This window comes from Protopterus annectens, chromosome 11.part0 (assembly GCF_019279795.1).
Source record: "Protopterus annectens isolate FY-2018-M chromosome 11.part0, PAN1.0, whole genome shotgun sequence".
Classification (NCBI taxonomy): domain Eukaryota; kingdom Metazoa; phylum Chordata; order Ceratodontiformes; family Protopteridae; genus Protopterus; species Protopterus annectens.
This window is the reverse complement of record NC_056745.1, coordinates 224,935,896-224,958,747: the sequence shown is the minus strand read 5'-3', so window position 1 is coordinate 224,958,747 and position 22,852 is coordinate 224,935,896. Positions and strand designations below refer to the sequence as shown.

Sequence of the window (22,852 nt, the reverse complement as noted above, 5' to 3'; positions counted from 1 at the left end):
AGCTATAAACCAATTTGCTCTTCCTGTCCTAACTTACAGTTTTGGAGTGATTGACTGGCCCCAAAACATGTTGGATAGTATAAATAGGAAAACAAGAAGAATGCTTCAGGTCACCAAATGATTTATAAAAATCAGTGTATACCAAGATTATATATTCCCTGTTTTGAAGGAGGGATGTGCCTCCTTGAAATTGATTACATGTATAAATCTGCAGTTGTGAGACTCCACACATATCTGCTGACCTCAAAAGACCCAAATGTAGTGAACATTTTGAAAGATGAGGAGAATAAATCTAAGATGACTTATCTGCTTAATTTAGCAGAAGCATATCAGCATCAAGCAGGAATGGAAATCAAACCAGAGGTAGATAAAAATCAGGTAGCAACTGAATGTGCCAAATAACAAAAGAAAGAATATAAGGTAAAGGACCAGATGAGAAGGCAAGAAATGTGAAAAAAGCATAACTATAGTGCAAGTATAGAAAACTTCTGGAAGAACTTCATGTTGATCAGGAACGAATGTTGGATTGGTTAAGGAGAGGCGAATTTAAACCAAGAGATGAAAGGTTAATATTGGCAGCAAAAGACAGTGGGCTATGTACACTCTGGTTTACAAAGTCCATTGAACATGTGGGAGAAACAGACAAATGTAGGTTTTGTAAAACCGAATTGCAAACAGTCGCACACCTTGTGACATACTAATGGCGGAAGGACTGTATACTGAAAGGCATATTAATGTGGCAAGACTGTTGCACTAAGTACTGTGCAAACATTATGGTATTGAAGTGTCTGAAAAACACTGGAAACATGAGCCACAAAGCATCATAGAAAATGATGAAGGTTATATCACATGGGATCACCCATTACCAACAGTTCAAAAGATAGATGCTAGAAAACTGGATATAGTGATCCAAGAAAAGAAGATAAAAGTAGCATTGCACATTTAAATCACCACACCCAGTGACTATAGTGTCTTGCATACAGAGACACACAAAGTCATAAAATATTAGGATCTGCAGGAAGAAATGAGAGCAATGTGGAAGAAAGATACCCAGACAGTTCCAATAGTAGTAGGAGCAACAAGTCTTATAAAAAAGAATCTATAGATGTATTTAGATATGTTACCAATCTACGTATCCCCATACAAATTGCAGAAGGAGTCATTACTGGGCACATTGTGGGTGCTGCGAAGAGCACTTTTGGCTGACATCAAAGATTGAAACAATACAAATTTCATGAACTTTAATCGTACTTTGACTTGGGAATGGGGTCCATTCCCATCATGGTATTAGAAACCCAAATGATTTGGAGAAATTAAGACTGAACCCTTTAAAATTAATCTTCTGCCTGCCTTGTAGGATTTTACCAACCTGGCATAGAGTTTTCTCCAGTTCCTTCAGTCTTTACTGTAAATATATAGAAGACAATCATGATTTATGTTATACCTTAACAAATTTGCACTTTACATGTAATTTTCCAATTGTAGGGAAAGAACAATTAATATCTACACCTCTCCATTTATTTGTAACTCTTTTATTTAATGTGTTTATAATAAATTACTTTCAGCGTTAGCAATAATGTACAACTGGGTGATCAGATATGCTGAGATTTACTCATGGGTGCTGCACATTTGTATCTTTTGCTGTTCCTAAGTAATAAACTATATTACCATGATTAAATGCCACTGCAATCTAGATATGTTAAAGGGCTGGTGCTACAATAAAACTATATTGACAACTATCACTTTGTTATGCTGTGATATATGGCATATCCAGTATAGTACACTCAACTTTGATCTTACAGCATTAAATGCAACTTTGTAGTCAAAGTAGTGTTATTATAGTAACATTATTCAGACAATGGTACGTGGAGAGCAAATGTAATAGGTAGGTAGATAATGACTGAAATTGGCTCCACATCCATGTGAAGCAGAGGTCATTGCTGAACCTTTTCAAACACAACCTGAACCCATACCTCTCAGCTGTCCAGATTTTCACAGAATGCCCAGATTTTTGCCTCATATTTTTGGTCTGTTCCTCATAAAATTTGAGGTTTTCTGGCAAATCACTGAGGGATTAAGTCACCAAATAATGATACACATTTGAGTTACAGACTTTATATCATTCGCAAAAAAATATATGCTAAAACAAAATATGTTCTAGCAACTTTCTAAGATTATAAGAGCAATATTTAAAACCTGTCCCTAATTTTGGGCCTTTGTTCCTCCCATTATTTTAGGCTTTGTGTGGATTTCTTGCACTAAGAGGTTGAGAGGTATACCTGACCAATGGATAAGGAATCAGAAATTTGTCCAAGGACTGGCACCCATGTCCCTTTTGCACAGAGGCAGCTTGCAAATGTTTTGCCACCTAAACCCTACTATATTCCCCAGGGGTAAGGTATCCTGTCCTTTATAAATGGGTAAACATGGCTCAGCTTACCAAGGCCTTCAAGGGCTATTAGCCTAGTAACAACCTATGATCATATCATAATAATCTACGTCTCTACACAGACAGCAGCACTTGTTAATAGAGCTACTTCCTTGTCGCAGCTTTAAAGCACATCAATCAGGGGATACCATATTTTCCACGTTACTTGACAAAACTGCCACTTATATGCCTCTTACATTCTGTTCCTTTCCTCCATAATAAAACAAGACAAGTAACTGAATCATAATATGGGATGGCTTTCACCATGCAGATATTTTTTAATGGCTCTTACCCTAGACATTATACTTTGACCAGACTATGGTTTAAATATAGAATGCTTTGGTTAAAAAAAAGTTGCTCAAAGCTGAGTAAAAGAGAGGTGAGGGTTCATGATGCCTCTTAAGCTGAGACAGTACCTGATCAGTGAAGGTTGAAGGATAACCATTATCTATACCTGTACTTTAGATTTGTAGTTATTGGATGAACAAAATGAGCTAATGACTTTGGGAGGACATGCATATGGCTCCTGAGTAAGCATCAAAGTCTAGACGATTTAGGGTTTTTGCTTGGAAGTGTTTGCTTATGTATTTTGTACCCCAAGCAGACTCCGAATAATTTTTTCCTCATGCAGATGACAAATGTTGAAGATCTGATGGGGGAGAAAGAGATAGCTAGGAACATATGTTTGGGCGTGTAATGAGTGTGTAGACTTCAAAAATTCCATACAGAGTATTCTGTCAGAAATATTGGGTGAGCAGATGGGTATAACTAAAGAAATTGTTTTTTTGAGCTGGGATACAAGGTCTGAATTGTCGAGAGATAGTAAGGCCTTGCTAATTTAAATCTGGTGGCTACCAGAAAAGCAATTACTAGAAAACTGAAATCAAATTCTAAACCAACTGTATTTGAAGTATTGAATATTGTAACAAAGATAAAAGAACTGAAAGTGGGATTTATGGAAAAGGGTAGTAGCAAATTACGGAGAAAAAATGGAAATTGGGGGAACATTACATGTAGAAGAATTTTTTGGAGAGGAAGTGAGAATGAAGGGAATGCAGGAATTGAGAAATTTATGTAATGTTGGATTGTTGATAGTTATACAAAAATGTGATATATAATGTTTGTAACTAGAAACACGTTAATGTGGTTTGTTTTCTTTTATATAAATGTAGCTTAAGTGATAATTCAATAAAGGTGTTAAAAAAGAGCTAATTACTTTAATACAGGATATTGTCATGGGGATATGGTAAAACTGTGATTAAACTGATCAAATATAACAATGTCTAGTAAATGGCAAAAATAAATGTTGGACATGTAAGTTCAGACAAAAATATTAAAGCTCATCTCTGTTTTGTCTGATTTATATATTGTACAGTATCACTACAGCTGTGTTATGTATTATGATATTTTCAGAAACATGAAAATGAATTCAAAGAACATGTTGCTTTGATACATCTCTACAAGTACATATCAAAGTATTTTAATGAGGTAAGTGAATGAGTTTATACTATGCAAATGCATGGTTAATGTGATGCAAACTGTGAAGAGTGCCTCTTGAAACTCAATTCTAAATTGTGCAGATGTAATAGATAAATGTTTCTTTAATTAATGAATATGCGGGCATTCAGTGATGTTTTCTTAGCAGTGCTGTGCTTACCCTGACATTGTAGCTCACTTTGCCACCACAATTTATCTGCAACACACTGAAGATATCCATGTCAAACAAAAAAAAAAAAAGAATTATTGTAGTGGTTATAAAAATCTGAACATAAACAAGCAATATAAGGAAATTGATTTAATAGCTTGGTAGGCTGAAAGAGTAAACAGCACACTTGTTAGATGTGATTCAGAAACATGACGTAACAGAGCTGAAAAGGGGAGTTAGGATTACAAAATGAAATGGAACAGGAAATCATTTGTAAAAAGTTGTTGAATGCTTTTTTTTTTGTTATCACCCTAACTGTACGATTGTCTTGGCACTCTACCTGGTGCCCCATTCTATCGCAGGGACTACCAGCCACCTTACTAACTCCAATGTATTTTCTCACCGTTAGGGCTAAATTGGCATGGACCGTAAGGGCAGCCTGGGGAGCTGTCTGACTACTTCCATGGGGGGAGGGTTTTTTCTTTTTATTTATTTATGACCTACCCATTCCCTGCTCCTCACCTGCATTCACCTTTATCCAATGTCTAATCGCCTCATTGGACCATGCCTCCCATCAGGGAGCATCATCAGCAAACCCCTATCTGCCAGCCCAGCACCTCTGAATGCCTGAGATGCTAATCAAACCCAGGTCACATGGGCTCTAGTTAGGGCTTTATTCCTTTATGCCACAAGCTAATCAAACCCAGGTCACATGGGCTCTAGTTAAGGCTTTATTCCTTTATGCCACAAAAGTTGTTTAAAGTTTAGAAATAAAGGTAGTGTGCAATTTTAATATTAAACATTCTGCTGTATGCTGCACATTCAGTAGCAGTCAGATTAATATAATACCTTCCTTCATTCCATACTTTGGAATGTATTGCACATGCAAATGTCAAGTATCTTTTAAGGATAGGTATTACCATTGCATTTACCATTTGTGCTTGGAGCAAGGCATTATTTATGTGAGATTTGCCAACCTAGGCTAAAGACCTTATGTACAAAACATAAAGCTATTCAAGCTTACTTACACCGAAAGAGGCTGATGACCTATGTTTCAAAGTCTTTCATGTCATTGGATGGTAGCCAGCTGAATAACCCCCACAAAAAGAAGAAACAGAAGGCAAAGATTAAGTAGATCATGGAGATGGATGACTCCATGGAGATCCCCATTTCCAAGGATATTAGTACCATGAAGGTGCTGGGCCAGCCTCCATGTCTAACATCCGGTATGGCTGAGACCTTTGGTGCAGCTCTTTTGGAGGCTGCCACACAATCTTTTGACTCAGCAGGAAAGGAATCTGCCCTTGAACACTATCTGGTAGTCAAGCAAGGAGAGGGAAGTTCGTCCATGCTTATTTTGAAAGAGAACATCCACATGGTCACTTGGAATCTAGAACAAGTACATGCACGCAAAGGCTCCTAAGACCTCTACACAGTGTCCAAAGACATCATACCTATTCTGAGACAGGAACCTCTAAACAAGCCAAAGCCAACCTTGGTGGAACCACAGCCACTAACCAATCCATGCCTTCCTCGCAAGATTTGACTAACCCGGCACAGAGTTTTCTGCAGTTCCTTCAGAGTTTGCAGACTGAATCCAGACCACCTCTCTGTGGTATGAGTTAGACCCTCCAAGAAAAGGATGAAGACCTCACAAGTAAGAGACACTGATTCACTGCATTCAGAAGATGAAGGTGAGACAATGGACTACATACTCCATATGTCCTTTCCCTTATCATATGACACTGATAGTGAAGACATTCGGTCTTCAATGATAGAGAGAGAGAGAGAGAGAGAGACAGAGCATTTCCAGTAGCAAGTCTATATAACCTCTTGCTCTTAGAAAAGTGACATAGAACTTCTGGGGCTTGAGTTACTAAAGCCTTTGGCTATTTCTTTAATCCAGGAGGTCTTCCTGAACTGATTTGATGCAAACACCTTAGAACCAGATATCCACCCACGTTTCTAAGAAGCCTGATCATTTCTACAGAGCGTAGGCTCCTTATAACTAGCTGTATCAGAACGTTAGAGCAGATCCAGACATGGTATCACTGGAATCTGCTAAAAAGGCTATTCTGACTCCAGGCCGTAACACATGCCCTAAGGCTAAGAACAGTAGGCTGATAGACAAGGGAAGGTTTGTGTCTCACTATCCCCAACTTTTAGGGCCCTAAATTACCAGATTCACATCCTTAAGAAGCATAAACATACCCTAAATCAGCTATTGAACATCTGTTAGGGAGTGCAAAATGAAGCCAAACTAACTGCCTTGATCCTATAAGTCCAGTCCTCCATTCAGTGAGTAAAACATGCTATCAAATGTGGGCATGCTGCTGTCGCTGTTGGTGCAGTATCCAGGGCTGCTAACACAGTCTTTGTCCAAAGATGTCAAAGTACAGTGGCTCAGTGTCCTGTTCCCAGACAGAGAGCTGCTCTGTGGATTCCAGGTTTAGGGTATGTTAAAGAAGTTCCTGTTCCCAGACAGAGAGCTGCTCTTTGGATTCCATGTTTTGGGTATGTTAAAGAAGTTCCTGTTCCCAGACAGAGAGCTGCTCTTTGGATTCCAGGTTTAGGGTATGTTAAAGAAGTTGGAGGACAAGGGAATGACTGTGGAATCTGTCGTGCACATGGTTCATCCTCACTCTCTTAATTATCACAGGACCTTCCTCTCAAACAAGACAGTTTCTACCACAGGCAAGGTAAAGATAAGCAACCCAAAGGTACAAAAGACAACTGAAATGTGGAAAGGTTTCTCAGTAAAGAAACTGGTGACAAGAGGATTGTGTGAGGCAGGGTGCCCTCAGAGCTCTTCCCACCCAATTTGAGCATGCACGTTACAGTTCATGGCCATCCTAGGATTTACCCTGAACTTGCAAAAGTCATGTTTATACTCCACCCAGAAAGTGATCTTCCTGGGTGCATCTGAAAGTCCCCTAGCCAACAGAGACAGTGAAAAGCCTGATAAAGGATAGGACTTAGATGTGTGCTGAACTAATTATGGATGGCATTACACACACTGACCCTCCAAAAATTGCAAACATGCTGGCAGACAGGTTTGGTGAAAATCCCCCCCCCCCCCCCCAGGCATACCACAAACCATGTCTTCATCATCTCCTCCTCCCCCCTGCATCTCCAAAGAGCAAGTCATCAATTCTCTCTTCAAGGCTAAGAACACAGTCTCCATGGAATCAGATGGTATTCCAGGCTGCATTCTTAATGTTCTGAAACAAGAGCTAGCTACTCCATTAGGCAGTCTCTTCAAGCACACCCTGAGTACTGGCTTTGTCAAATCAGTGTCTGTTATCCCCCAACACAAGGCTGGCTCATCAACAGACCCAGGAACTATAGACCCATAGGTTTAAACAGCCTCATCTGTAAGGGAATGGAACGAATCATCATGGACTTCATAACTATATAGATCCATGATGACCTCCAAATCTGGATCCATCTCAGTTGTCTTTTTTTCAAGGGCAGGTCATCCCTCCTAAACCTGGTGGACTTCTTCGAGAAAGTGACCAGAGCCATAGATAATGGCAAAGTTGTGCAAACAGTCTATCTTGACTTGGCCAAGGCCTTCAACACTCTCCCACATTTGGGCATCATTGACAAATTAACCCAGTTGAATATCAACCCCTATGTTGTCAGGTGGGTTGCAAACTGCCTCATAGATTGACAACACTCAGTCAAGGTGGGAGACTTTACCTCTACAAAATAGATCTGTCACGAGTGGGGTCCCACAAGGGTTAGTACTGGGCTCCCTCTTGTTTGGCATATACTTCTCAGAAGTGCAGGCCAAAATGGAGGGGCTGTGGCTAACCATGTCTGTGGATGACTGCAAATTAGGTGCTATCTTTGAATCCCCTAGCAATGCCAGTGTTCTTTAAAAGGGGCTTACACAGACCAATAATTGGTGCCAAAGCCATAGTCTTAAACTAAATGCTAAAAAGTGCATCATCATTACCTCCAGTAAAAACAATGTTCCTGCTGATTATAAAATAAACAACAATACCCTAAGTACCAATTCAGTAGTGCGAGACCTGAGAACACAAGTTGACCGTATCCTCAACTTTGACCACCGTATGTCTATTGTGGTGAGGAAGGCATTCTATGTCATTCACCTGATTAACAAAGGCATCACCTCAAGAGCAAATGTGGTTATAACTCCTCTGTACTTGTCCCTCATCAGGTCTGTTATTGAATATAATGCTCCCTTTGGTATGTACCATAACAACCGCCTGCAGCAACTTGGGAGACCTCAGAGATTTGTAAGAAAATTCAAGGTCTCCATCACGTCATATACGAACAGACTGAAGTCACTGTCACTGTACTCAGTAGTGTATAGATACTTAGAGGGGACTTATGTCTGCTTAACAGGGCTATCTCTGACCCACATCTAATGGAAATGCTGCATATCCATAAGTCAAATGGGACTAGAGTAACCCATTCCATGTACCTCAATCTAGCCTGTGGCATAAACACCTGCTGGAGAGACAGAGTTGCCACTCCTCTGGAATAGGCTTCCAAACCATATCAAAGAGCACCTCCTTGATCCTTTTTAAGCACAACCTGGACAACTGAATGAGAAACAGTAAATTTCTTCTGGGGATTGCCCCGGCTTCTCTCCTGGACATAGGTAGTCCATACTAGAAAAGCTTTGGGCATAGAAAATATCTCTTTTCTAGTATTATATTGGGATTTAATGGCTAGGCATGTAAAGACCCTTGGGTTAGTAGCCTATTAACATCCTATGAACCTGTGAACCTATGTATTTTAATGACATTTTGTAGCTTTACCAAAGAATTTTTTTCAGTTAATGAATATTTATTTTTTTCAGGTATAAGTTTTTGATATGGTAATTAACCATATAAAAATTATTAGAGTAACTTTAGTTTTCATATTTAAGTTGGGGGCTTTTGTCCTATTCTGTTTCTGAGGGAAACATTACTTTCTTTGTGATTCGTTTGGCAGAATACAGAATGGTAGAGACATTTTCCATTTTAAGGTATCTTTTTTACATTAAATGCAACAGTATAATGATCATTGTTCATTAGAATGTCTTTCAACTCTCCAGATTTTTGCCTCATATTTTTGGTCTGTTCATCATAAAAATATGTGCTTTTCTGTTATTCTAGCAACTTTCTAATTTGTCCCTATTTTGGGGGCGATGTTCTCCCCCCCCCCCATTATTTTAGACTTTGTTTAGATTTCTTGCTCTAAGAGGTTGAGGGGTATGTTTACTAGTAAGGTGCATACCAAAAGGGCAGTGAGTCATTAGATGTAGATTGTTAAGTATAGTATCCAGTGTGCTTGTTCTCCATTGTCTGATTATGACTCATTCTTCCTCAGTTATATGTTCATTTAAAAGTTCCAGTAGTAACTGACTAGGCTGTGTTAGGCATCAGAGTCAAAGTTTTGATAATGGAAGTCTGCCATAAAGATGTTAATTCCTGTTTTTAATGGACATTTCAGTGCTCTGCATATAACATGGATGGTGTTCTGACACTCAAAGTTGTTTCTTTTAGATTTAGCTACTGTAATTTTAAATGCGGTGGCTCTATATCTGAGCATATTTTTGTAAGTCTAGCTTTTAATTAATATCATACAGAGTTTGGGATGCTACTACCTGTTTTTATTGGTCTACAGCACCAAAAAGAAGTAAACCCTAGCATCTGTTTTATATAATTTGTGTATAGAAACAAGGTTTCTGTGATTTTAGACATATCAGCATACAACACACAAAGAAAGGTCTGAAGTCTACTCATTTTTAAAAGTGTTTTGCATTTAGCAAGGCTATTTTCATCACAGATCTGTTAAGAGTATTTTGGCATTTTTTTTTCAACTGGAAATTGCTTAACACTAAAAAGACATGATGGAGACACAAAGTTTTCTCTTTATTATGCATAGTCTCTGAAGTGACAGGTACAGTCTGCCATGTGCCAAACAATCAGGTTGGTTACACCACTCCATGCCAACAGGCACTGAATCCCCCCTGCTTATGGCACCATATCATTAAGCATGACTTCAGGTTATGATAGCTTATGATTTTGTCATTATATTCAGGTGTCAGGCCCACTCTCAAAGGTAGAAACTCTTTTTACCCTCCTCTCCCTACCAATGATTATAGATTTTATTTTCAAGAAACTGATTTTTAGCTTATTCTTATTAATCCACATAAGACATTAGCAATCTTCTTTTGAGCACTCCTACTAATAGTGAGAGAAGTATAGGAACTCCTCAATTTAATTAAGTTACCATTATACAGAATGGCTAAAAGGCCCTCACTGCATACAGCTAAATAACTATCAAATAGTGTGGAGGGTTGTAGATAAAGGAATGACCCTGTCGTACAGCAGAGACAATAAAGGCATCGGAAGAGATAATAAGTACATTAACAAATAAATAATACATGTGGGCTTGATAGAGTCATATCCTAATGCATCCTCTGTCTTGATAGAGTCATATCCTAATGTATCCTCCATTGCTGGAAAAAAATTCCACTACTTGTCAAGTAATGTAAAACTGTTTCCACCTTTAAGGGAAATCAAGATAACTGGATGGGCAACCTCAAATGCTCTCCCATTCTATCTTGTCTTTCCATCCTTGAGGTGAAAAGGACTTTGTGAATCTGTGTTATTAGTTAGGCTTGTAATGGTTTGCAGACTGATTGCCTAGTACTTAACTATGAACCTGTGAACCAATGTGCTACAGAACAGAAGATTAAGATCAGTGTTTACACTTTGTACCATAATGGTGTCCAAAACATAATTTTAGGTTGTTAGTTTTGCACTCTCCAAAAGGAAGTTAGGATTTTAATGCTGCTTTGCTATACTATGAATCTAAGGGGCTATGTATAGGTTCATATGTTCATAAGTAGGTACTAGGCTATTGGCCCTAGGGCTTATAAGCCTAGCCAAAAAGGTACCCTGGCTTTCACCACCCAAGAAAACTATTTTCCTGTTCCCCTGTCAAGCAGAGCCACAGAAGTGATCCCCGGGGTGAATTTCCTATTTCCCATCCAATCATCAAGATTTTTCTTGAAGAGTGCCAATGAGGAGCTCTGTTGACATAGATAGGTAGTCTGTTCCAGAGTATGGGAAGTCTCTGGGACAGGAGTCTATCCCTCCAGCATGTTCTGTTTATTGTGGTGACACAGTTTAGGTCCCTAGAGCATGTAGCTCGGAGGGATTGTGATTTCTTTAAGTGGAGCATGTCCAACAGCTCTGGGTTTGACATAGCTTTGTATGTTAGGCAGAGATCGCCTCTGAGTAGGCAATATATGACGGAGTAAAGCTGGAGTTTTTTGAGACAGTCTGCGTAGGGCCTCTGTCTGAGGCCAGTAATCCTCTTTGTGAGGTATTTCTGCAGCCTTTCCAGTTGTTGTAGATGTCTTGTGAGGTACATACCAAAAGAGTCGTTGTACTCTATAATGGGTCTAATGAGTGATGAGTAGAGGGGAACAATGACCTCTTTTTTTCTAGATGAGAAACCTTTTGTGATGAGGTGTGCCATGTGGAAGGATTTCCTGACCACTGTGGCAATGTGATTATCAAAGGAGAGACTACTGTCCACCTGTGTCCCAAGGTCTCTTATCACACTTTCAGTATTAAGTAGACTACCGCCTATGTGGTAGTTCATGGGTACAGAGTTTTTATCAAAGGGGATGACAATGCACTTTTTGGCATTGAGCTTGAGGCCATGGCTTTGACACTAGGCATTTGTCTCAGTGAGGCCCTTTTGTAGGATGTCCAAATCATTAGGAGTTTCGATTATGCCTCCTAGTTTGCAGTCATCTGTGAACTTAGTTAGCCAAAGACCTTCTGTTTTAGCCTGTACTTCAGAGACGTAGATACCAACCAGGTGAGGACCCAGGACTGAACCCTGTGGTACTCCACTTGCCACTGGTCTGAAGTCGGATTTGGAGTCTGCTACTTTCACAGTGCGGATTCTGTCAGTAAGCCAGTTGGCAACCCATCTTGTGACATAGGAATTTATACCTAGTTTAGTGAGTTTATCTATATATCCAGAGTGGGGGATGGTGTCAAAAGCCTTGGCGAGATCTAGATAGGCTGTGTGAACCACTTTACCCTCATCTATGGCTTTGGTGACTGCTTCAAAGAAGTCTATCAGGTTTAGGAGACATGATCTGCCTTTTACAAACCCGAACTGTGTGGGTTCCAGAGTTTGGAGATTACCAATGTCTTTGTTTATGAGTTCCATGATGATACATTCCATGGTCTTGCAGACCAGGCTCGTCAGACTAATGGGGCGGTAGATCCCGGGGTCTATCATGGCTCCCCCTTTGTGGAGTGGGATAACCGTCACAGTTATATAGCAGTATATAGCAGTTTTGCTTGCATTATGAGATAATAATTTGTTTTGCCAAAATCAACACCAAAACTACAGAAATAGAACAAAGCTGATTAAATAAAAATGTTGTATTTAATTTCATTTGACAGCTTGGAATTGTTATGTTGCTTTTTGTGTACAGCGGAATTATAAATTTGTTTTTGTCTTTTTTAATTTCTCCAAGTCTTTTGGGTTTCTAATAACATTACAGGAATGGATCATATTCTTAAGTCAAACTATGAGTAAAGTTCATGAAATTAGTATTGTTTCAATCTTTGATGTTTGCCAGAAGTGCTCTTTGCAGCAGCTGTAATGTGCCCAGTTTTGAACATATCTCTCAACTGTATAGATTTCCGCAGAATATCCAGATTTTTGCCTCATATTTTTGGTTCGTTTTTTCATAACATTGTGGTTTTCTGGCAAATTAGTAGAAAACCATTAAGGAATGGAGTTAGTAATGACAGACATTTGAGTTTCAGACTTCATACCCTTCAGAAAATACCTGCTAATGCAAAACCTTTTTTATTAACTTTCTATGTTTGTAAGAGCAATATTTAGAGATTGTCCCAATTTTTGGGCCTTTGTCTCACTTTTATTTATGGCTTTGTCCAGATTTCTTACTCTAAGAGGTTGAGAGGAATGGTTTTGACTCATTCTGCAATTCACACAGAGTTACGTGTATTAGTAACATATTTAAGTACGATTGTAAATTCTTTTTATAAGACCCATTACTCATACTACTGTTGGAACTGTCTGAGTATCCTTCTTCCACATTGCCCTCATTTCTGGTTGCAAATCCTGGTATTTAATAACTTTGTGTCTTTCTATACGTAAGACACTATAAACACTGGGTGTAGCAATTTCACTGATCAATGCTACTTTTGTCTTCTTTTCATGGACTGCTGTATCTGGTTTTCTCGCATCTGTTTAACTGTTTGTAATGGGTGAGCCCATGTGATATAAACTTCATCATTTTCTATGATGCTTTGTGGCTCATGTTTCCAATGTTTTTCAGCCACTTCAATTATAATGTTTGCACAATCTCCAGTGCAACAGTCTTGCCACATTATTAAGACTTTCAGTAACAGTCCTTCAGCCATTACTATATCACAACCAGCAACAGGATGTGCAACTCTTTCCAATTCTGTTTTACAAAACCTACATTTGTCGTTTTCTCCCACATGTTCAACGGACTTTGTAAACCAATGTGTATATTGTCCACTATCTTGGGCTGCCAATATTAACCTTTCGTTTTTTTGGTTTAAATTCACCTCTCCTTAACCCTTTCTGTATTTGATCCTGATCAACATAAGCTTGTTCCAAGAGTTTTCTTTACTTGCAACTATATTTATGTATTTTCCAAATGTCTTGCCTTCTCATTTGATCCTATACCTTATATTCTTTCTTTCTTTTTTTTTTTTTTTTTTTTTTTGGCAGATTCAGTTGCTGCCTGTCTACTGATTTCCATTTCCGCTTGACAACAATATGCTACTGCTAAACCTAGCAGGGAAGTCATCTTAGACTTATTCTCCTTATGTTTTAAAACTTTCACTATTTTGGGGTCTTGTGAGGTCAGCAGACATGTATGCAGTCCTACGATTGCAGCTCTATACATGTAATCAGTTTCTGTATTGAGCTACCTTTGGTGTTATAAAGTTTCTAGTATAACACAAAAGTATAATATCTTGCATTAATAAAAGTTCCATCTAAGGCTGCGGCTGTGCCACATTTTGCTTTTCATTTTTAGTTAATTATGTTGTACTTACCTTATCATTTTCAGAAGTCTTCTTTTGAAATGAATTAATATTAAGTTATCAACAGCATATTATTATACGAGTGTCTTTAATTGTAATAGCCAGTGTTCTCTAACATTTTTATCCATCAGGAATTGAGGAATCAAACTTCAAGGAACTTGAATAGAGCATCTCAATACTGTAAAACTGACCATTTCAAAATATACTCAATGAAACATCCATGTATACTGAAGTAATCTGCAGTTTAAAACTGGAGTAATGGATAGTATCTGTACATTTAATGCCAATCAAAAAATAACCATTTTGTGTTCATTTCTTTGACAACAGATTTGTGAACCATTTGGCTTTGTATGTGTTAAAACTTGCTCTGTATTCCTATTTGAGTAACCAGAAAGGATATGTAGGAGGGTTTCTTGGTTTAGATCGCTCAGATAAAGACATTGTTTTTTGTGGTTAATGCACATGTTGTGATGTCTTGATTTAGGCATCATAATCACTGACTTCTCTGATTTGCATTGCCAATACGTTTCTGCTTATGGAAGTTCTTTATCCTTGAGAATGTGAATTTTATAGTAAAATAAATGTATTTTCATTTGCTTTCTTAGTAAATCTCCTCAGTTTTAAAGAAGTAATATTGTACTGCCTCATCACATAAAATAGCAATACCACCTACACTCTTTGGTTCCTTTAAAGTGTTTGCTTCAATTATTGTCATAGTATGGTTTCATTTCTAACAAGATGTAATCTATACTAAGGTATATTTAGTCTTTTGTGAGATATGTGGAAAAATTATTTCTAAACACCATGGTAAGAAGGCAGCAGTACTGAAGTAACCACATTCTCAAAGTACTAAGGGCAGGTACATTTTCAGTGGAGTTTTTATATAATAACAAAACAGACTACAGAGCTGACAACTCCTTACATTCAATGTTCACTGGTCAGAATAAACTCTATACTTAGAGCAGTTACCAAACCAGCATTCTGATAACATAATAACTGTTGATAAGACCAAGCTTTAAGTCTCAGCATAATTAGTCAAATAACTATTACCATGCTGAAAAGATGCAAACATTCCTTTGGACCTCATCTTGTTAATTGTTGGGCTGATTACTTCCATTTCTCATACAATGGTAAGTGCTGGCAAGGGTCTTTGTGTATACTGATATGTCAGGTGTTGTGCAAATTCACAATTTTACTGGGCTAGCGTGTGAAAATAGTTGAGAAAAAAAGCTGAAAGTGTCATGGTTTGAGGTTCCATTAACCTTGAATTTTACTGCAAGGATCATCTCCTTAGGCCCAGAAGTTGTGTGCATTTGAGCTTGTTGCTACCTCCATTGCTGAGGACCAGCAAAACAGGGATACAGAAAAGGCAAAAAAATATTAGAGTAGCACTTGGAGGTTGCTGCAGTAGGGTCTGAATGTATGAGGAACTCCGAAAGAAAGAAATGGGGAATGACAGCTGAATTGAGGGGACATGTTTATTGGGCTATAATTGCAGGTACACAACTTGAGTTTGAAGGTTGTATATTTAACCTCTGCATAGTCACTGTTAAACTGTGCTGCACTTCCTCATTGTTGTGTTTTAGTGGAGCTTGTACACACACGTTAAGGGGGTGTGGATCTTGCCCACTTACACATGGGGGTGCAGGAGGGAACCCTGTTCAAAAACTACACTTATTTAAACGTTTGCAGGAAGATTCTAGGGAAAATGTGTTCTTATTCTGTTTTGACTTAGAACTGCTTCTTTGATCCTTCATGAGCTGATCTCACTTAAGGAAAGCAGATTGATTAGTAGATTAAGGGTCTGAAAAGGTTTTCCTTTGTACTATACTAGCTATTACTGTCTTTTTGTAACTGGTAATTCAGTTTCAGCGAAGCACTCCTTTTTGATGAAAGCCCCAGAACCATAAGGAAATTAAGTGATTTGTTTGTGATAAAATACTGTGCAAATGAGTACAGATGAGATTCGTTCTAAATTTCGGCATACCTCTCAACTGTCCTGATTTTTGCAGAATGTTCAGATTTTTGAGTTATATTTTTGGTCTGTTTGTCATAAAATTTGTGCTTTTCTAATGAATCATTAAGGATTAAAGTCACTAAATAATGTCATACCTTTGAGTTTCAGATTTCATATTTTTAGAAAACGTGGGCTGATACAAATCCAGTTATTCAAACAACTTTCTAAGTTGATAAGATTAATGTTTAAAATGTTTCCCTTTTTTGCAGCTTTGTCCCCCCATTATTTTAGGCTTTGTTCAGATTTTTTGCACAAGAGTTTGAGAGATATGACAGGATTTCTATCACACTACTTTAATAAACATGTTATACTGACAAGAAACATTTTTCTGAAACACAAAGGCTTGGATCTCATCATTTTGAGCCATGTTTTTCTGAAAATCAATTTCACTTCCTCAGATTGTAAAGGAAAACAGTACATGAGATTTGCAATAGCACCATTATGTCCACTTGTTTATTGCATGAGTAACATGGTGATGCAAAGGACAATAGTTTGACTAGTGCACCTGTGCGGAATGAGATGCCCTTAGTCAAACTGTGTGCTGCTTGCAGGAATTTTTCTTCTTAAAAACTATGACTCAGAGGTGATTATGTTAGCTTGGAAGTGTAGGGGGCAAAGCTCTATATATGGGGAGGTATGATGCTGTTTGCCCCAAAGAAAAGTCACAATTTTTAGTTGTGCAAATGCCATTTTAGACTGAATAATTTTAACTGAAATGACATATTGTTACTGTTTTACCCTTATGCTGTAATGCAACAACTTCTGAGCTGACTGCATAATTTAATGAGGGTGTGGGGAATGCAAATACCCAGACTGGAGATTCAAGGTGTTTGCTCCCCACATAAAACATCATTCTTATCACTATGTGATATCTTGATCAGCTGAGTATGATTGGAATGAAAATGCTGAGACTTTTTCCCCAGTCCCTGCACTACCTTAATTTTCTGTATGGTCATTTAAATTAGCTATGAGCAGAACAACCTGTCTAATTAGAGAAAATATGTGAAAAGGATGTTTATACTTCCAAAAAATGCTACTGTATGTTTCTTAGTGAAGTAAGACTGAAAGAGTGTATACAAACCCCCTAAGCTACCATCTTAGTGCAATTCTGCAAACGGGTTGACAGTTGGTTACACAGAGTGGAAAATGTATATGATGGGAGAAGGAGGAGGTGCAGCTTTTATTATGTATGCTTTTTATGCCTGCTTGCACGTGAACCTTTCTACATTTCACACATCTAAGTGGGCTGGTATTTTAAGCAAACATCCTGCACTGATTCTAAATATTAAAATATTTCAAAAATAAAGTAAATGATGCAATGGAACAGATAAAACCAGCAAAGTACTGAGAAAATAAAATAGATTATAATTCTGTATACTTTAAGTAACATGCAAAACAGGTGAAAACAAATTTTATGATGTTGTGCAGGTGTATCCTGAGGAAGAAGAGAGCTGAAAAGATGTTTAGATAGCATATCATTTTGTAAAGGAATTGCTGCAGTAGCGCACACAGTAATGCTACAAAGCTTTGATCTATATCAGGCTACCTTATAGCCCCTTCGTATTTAAAATAGCATGCAAAAAGCTACAAGACCAAGCTAGTCAGAGCTTTGCATGTGCGAAATAATAAATGCATTATGAAAGCAGCAGATCAAATATTCTGATAATTAAATACAGCTGAACCATCATCCCTTGTATTTGTGTTCTGAAACTGGAGTCAGCATGTGAATGACATATAATCCAAGTGAGGGCAGTGACAGAGGGAAGACACCATGAAAAGGGTTCCTCTGACAGCCTCACAACACAGTTTTGTTGTACTGTCTTCTAGCTGTAGTAATATAACTCAGCACAAAATGTTACAATATGAAAGAATTCAAGTAGTTTATATCAAAGTATTTTAACAGGACGATTTTCATTAAGTGCAGTTTCTGAGAAGATGCACAGCAAAGGATAACGTTTCCATTTAAGTTTTTTCCATGAAGTCTTTCAGCTGTACACTATTAACTAAGCACATATGCTTGATTTTGAGAACAACATAGGAAGATTATCCTGGTTAAATTACATTCTGAAAGTTTCATAGCATCCACGTGGAATTTGTGGAAATCTGTTCAAGGTCCACTGGATATTATAGCACTGGGATTACCATTTGAGGTAACACCCAAGACAAATCAGCATGTTGCAAATGGATCTGAGGAAACAACGTACAGTCTAATTTAGTTAGTTGGTTGGTTGGTTAGTTCAGTCAGTCAGTCAGTCGGTCAGTTAGTTATTTAGTTAGTTATTGTCTTTTGCTTACAGGGAAAGTCTGAATGGACACAAGTCCCCTTTTTACCAGAGGCCCATGGAGAAAAGCTCCATGCAAAATATATATTTACAATGAACAGCAATAAAAATTAAAGAATTTAAGCATTACTTTACAGGTAGTATTGAGATAAATAGTAAAGACATTTCTCTTATATGTAAGAAGTTATATTATTCCACATAGCCCTGTTTTTCCAGATAATAAGACATATCAGACAGGTCTTATCACTCCCACTCTTTATGTATGCTTCTAAATCTCCAGGATGGAATAATTGGTTCTGTAAATGTGGAATTCTAGCAGGTATTCTCCTTTCTGTACTAATCACTCCTTCACTGAGTCTAACATTTCCTTCTTTCATCTTTTCTGCCACTTTTCCTTTGCACTCTGTGCTAGTTGTCCCCTTTCTGTTTGTTTCTGACCATATATTCACCCTCTCTCCTTTTTAACTACGGACTCTTCCACTTTCTTTTTCTATATCAGATGTACCCTTACCACCCCTTCAGTAATATTCACCCTCTCTCCTTTTTAACTACTGACTCTTCCACTTTTTTTTCTATATCAGATGTACCCTTACCACCCCTTCAGTAATATTCACCCTCTCTCCTTTTTAACTACTGACTCTTCCACTTTTTTTTCTATATCAGATGTACCCTTACCACCCCTTCAGTAAATTCTTCTTCTGATCCCTTTCATATTTTTTCCTTTTTGAACTTTCTCTTTTTTTTTACTTTAACTGTTTCACTGGTTCCTAGTTATAATTCATAGGTTCATAGCATGATACTAGGCTACTGGCACAGAGGCCCTTATAAGCCTAGCCAAGAATTTGGCCCATGTTCCCTCAAAGTCAGCACGTGGCTCCATTAATATTAACTACTCAAGCCTTATCAACTGTAGATATTGTCTGCATTCCATCTCTAGTAATGTATGCTTAGTTCGTCTTGTAGAACTTTTTGTTATTTGCTTTATTTACTTTATGTTTGTGTACGTTCCATATATATGTCCTTTGTTCAGTCTTATTTTCCTTAAGTTAATGTTTTTTTGTGGCTGGCTTCCACTGAAAATACACTCTGCCCCACTAAAGGTTTCCTATCAACAAACTGAAACAAACAAATGAATCATATGGATGACTAGAAAAATATGCAAGAAAAGCATTTGCAAAACACACCAATAGAAGTAGCGGTAGACAAGTGGAGCAAACTAAAATAGGAAGTGGTAAGGATATATAGTATTTGAGCAAGTAGCACAATGAAGCAATCACTAGCCTAAGTAAGAAAGACAGAGATGAAAAATCATGTCAGAGTAACCATTACCATCAGAAATGAACAGTCATGTACTTTTAATCTTTTATGGCTGTATTATCAGCATATGTGGTCATATATGTACCATTTTATAGAGTTTTCTGTATCACCAGCCATTTCCCTTACTGCTTCAGATTTATTTGGTACTTAATGTCAGGAAATTCTGTCCATGTCGACCAGAATGAAAGAACATACATTTTTTTTTATATATTGTAGATTATCACATTTGTATGAGGGCAGTAATGCTCATGAGAAATCTGACAGATGTTTTGCCATATTTGGGTACGATCAGTCTTTAAATCCAACCAGTCTGCAGCAAACAAGTTCTAGAAAGGTGTATTTATTTAAATATTATACTGTTTTGTCCTTATTTCAGTATGTGTTAAGCAGGTAGCTTGGCTCATTCAAAGATCTATTTTCAACAATGAATGACCCAAACACTAGGCAAAAAATCGTATCTTTCCAGGGCAATAGATTTACAGCCAGCATTATACTTCTACATACATTATTTAGTCACACAGAAAATGGTAGAGCTGATGCTTAGAATAATTCCAGTTTATTAAGGTAGTACTGAACACTATCAGCACAGTGGTCCAGTGGATAACATTGTAACCTCACAGCAAAAGGTTCTCCAGTTTGATTCTTGGCTGGGCTGCCTTCTGTGTGGAATCTGCATGTCCTCCCTCTGTTTGTGTCAGTTTCCTTCAGGTACTCTGGTTTCCTCCCACATTCTAAAGACATGCTGGAGGTGGATTGGGCACTCTAAGTTGGCCGTAGGTATGAGTGTGTGGTATAAGAAACAGCGGTGGCTGGGCTAGCCACCCGGTGGTGTGAACCTTGGCTCTAGATGATTGTACTGGTTAAGTGACACGGTCATCCCTTGTGTAAAAATGGTAAAAGCAGGGATGGATGAATTGTATAGTGTAGAAAGCAAGCCTTACAACAAACAAAGTTAGCAATTTAACTGCTACTATATATTTTCAACTTAGGCAAGTTATTAGTCCTACATTTGAGTAATGCATAAATCTATATGAATATTAACAGCATAAAAACGAGCATGCCATAGGTAATGCAACATAAGGTAGGTTACTGATTAGTGGTCATGATATTAATCATTAAGGCTCAAACATCAACTACAACCAGAATGGAAATTATGGTATCATAACTAGACTAGAAATCATTCATCATTCAAGAAGCTGAAAGGAAGAGTAGAGCACAAAATAGTTTCTATATAAAGCTGAAGCAAGCCAAATCTTTTAGTAACCATAAGCAGTTCTGAAAATAAATGAACCACCTTATCACCTTATAAGCTTATGTCTAAGCTATATTTTTCCTTGTTGATATAATTGTTTTATGAAAAGGTTTCTCATATGCCACCTGGTTATAGTGTCTGCCCAACTGTTCTTTGCTCACATTGTATTGCTGTTGATGTTCTTCTTTTTTACAGAATTTCTTTAACTACTTTCATGGGATATGTGGTAGGCTGCCATCCACTTGGAATTCTGGTTCTGATGGTCTAAACCTTAATTTGTGCACACACGTATGGTAACACACGTAGCACTGTTTCTAGTATTTCTGGATGTCCAAAGCTCTAGATGAGTTGTGAGTGGTTAGGTTAACAAGGATAAATATTCTTACCCCCTCCACAGTGTGGTAGTTCCCAAACCTTTAGACAATTTAGGTCTGTCCTTAACTCGTTCACGGGTAGCACACAGATAGTACTGTGATCCACTTCACACCTGAAGTGCTAGCTATGTGGACTACCTTGTCTCATTCAAATTAAAAACAGGCCATACACAGTGCTTCTGTTACAATGTAGCTTAGTCGTGGTACTGAGTTTTCAGTGTTTAGGCCATACACAGTGCTACTGTTACAATGTAGCTTAATCATGGTACTGAGTTTACAGTGTTTAGGCCATACACAGTGCTTCTGTTACAATGTAGCTTAATCATGGAGTTTACAGTGTTTAGGCCATACACAGTGCTACTGTTACAATGTCGCTTAATCATGGTACTGAGTTTACAGTGTTTAGGCCATACACAGTGCTTCTGTTACAATGTAGCTTAATCATGGTACTGAGTTTACAGTGTTTAGGCCATACACAGTGCTTCTGTTACAATGTAGCTTAATCATGGAGTTTACAGTGTTTAGGCCATACACAGTGCTACTGTTACAATGTCGCTTAATCATGGTACTGAGTTTACAGTGTTTAGGCCATACACAGTGCTTCTGTTACAATGTAGCTTAATCATGGTACTGAGTTTACAGTGTTTAGGCCATACACAGTGCTTCTGTTACAATGTAGCTTAATCATGGAGTTTACAGTGTTTAGGCCATACACAGTGCTACTGTTACAATGTTGCTTAATCATGGTACTGAGTTTACAGTGTTTAGGCCATACACAGTGCTTCTGTTACAATGTAGCTTAATCATGGAGTTTACAGTGTTTAGGCCATACACAGTGCTACTGTTACAATGTTGCTTAATCATGGTACTGAGTTTACAGTGTTTAGGCCATACACAGTGCTTCTGTTACAATGTAGCTTAATCATGGAGTTTACAGTGTTTAGGCCATACACAGTGCTACTGTTACAATGTTGCTTAATCATGGTACTGAGTTTACAATGTTTAGTGCTGTGATTAAGCAGCTTAAATATGAGAATAATAATTGAAATTAAACATGTAGGGAAAGAAGTGGTGTATTTGTTTAATTTAAGACTTTTCTGTATGAGTAAAACATACCCTTTATCACTAATGTCCTTCTAGTGACCAAACATTTAGCTTAAAAGTATCAGGTAATCCTTTCTATTGCACAGGTGGAGCACTCTTGAAAAGAAATCAGATTTTTCTCTGTTTGCTGATGACTGTTTTGTCCTCACTGAGGATCCTGTACATGGCATGCAGGAATTAAATGACATATTTGGCATGGTTTTTACTTGATCTCCTGCCTGAAAGTTAGAAGATCCAAGGCTGAAATGTATGCAATAAGCCAGGAAGTAAAATATAGTTTGACCTGAGATCCAGCAATACCTTTAAATGGGGTACTAGTTCAACAAAATACAC

At 37.8% G+C, this 22,852-nt stretch overlaps 1 protein-coding gene across 1 annotated transcript in view; it reads left to right on the top strand.

Annotated features, from left to right (window-relative positions):
* Positions 1-22,852, top strand: part of PLXNC1 (plexin C1) — a 735,616-nt gene that overhangs the window by 700,196 nt on the left and 12,568 nt on the right. The window contains exon 33 of the mRNA XM_044087647.1: positions 3,842-3,916. Within this exon, the coding sequence (XP_043943582.1) occupies positions 3,842-3,916 (75 nt within the window). The remainder of the gene's footprint in view (positions 1-3,841; positions 3,917-22,852) is intronic.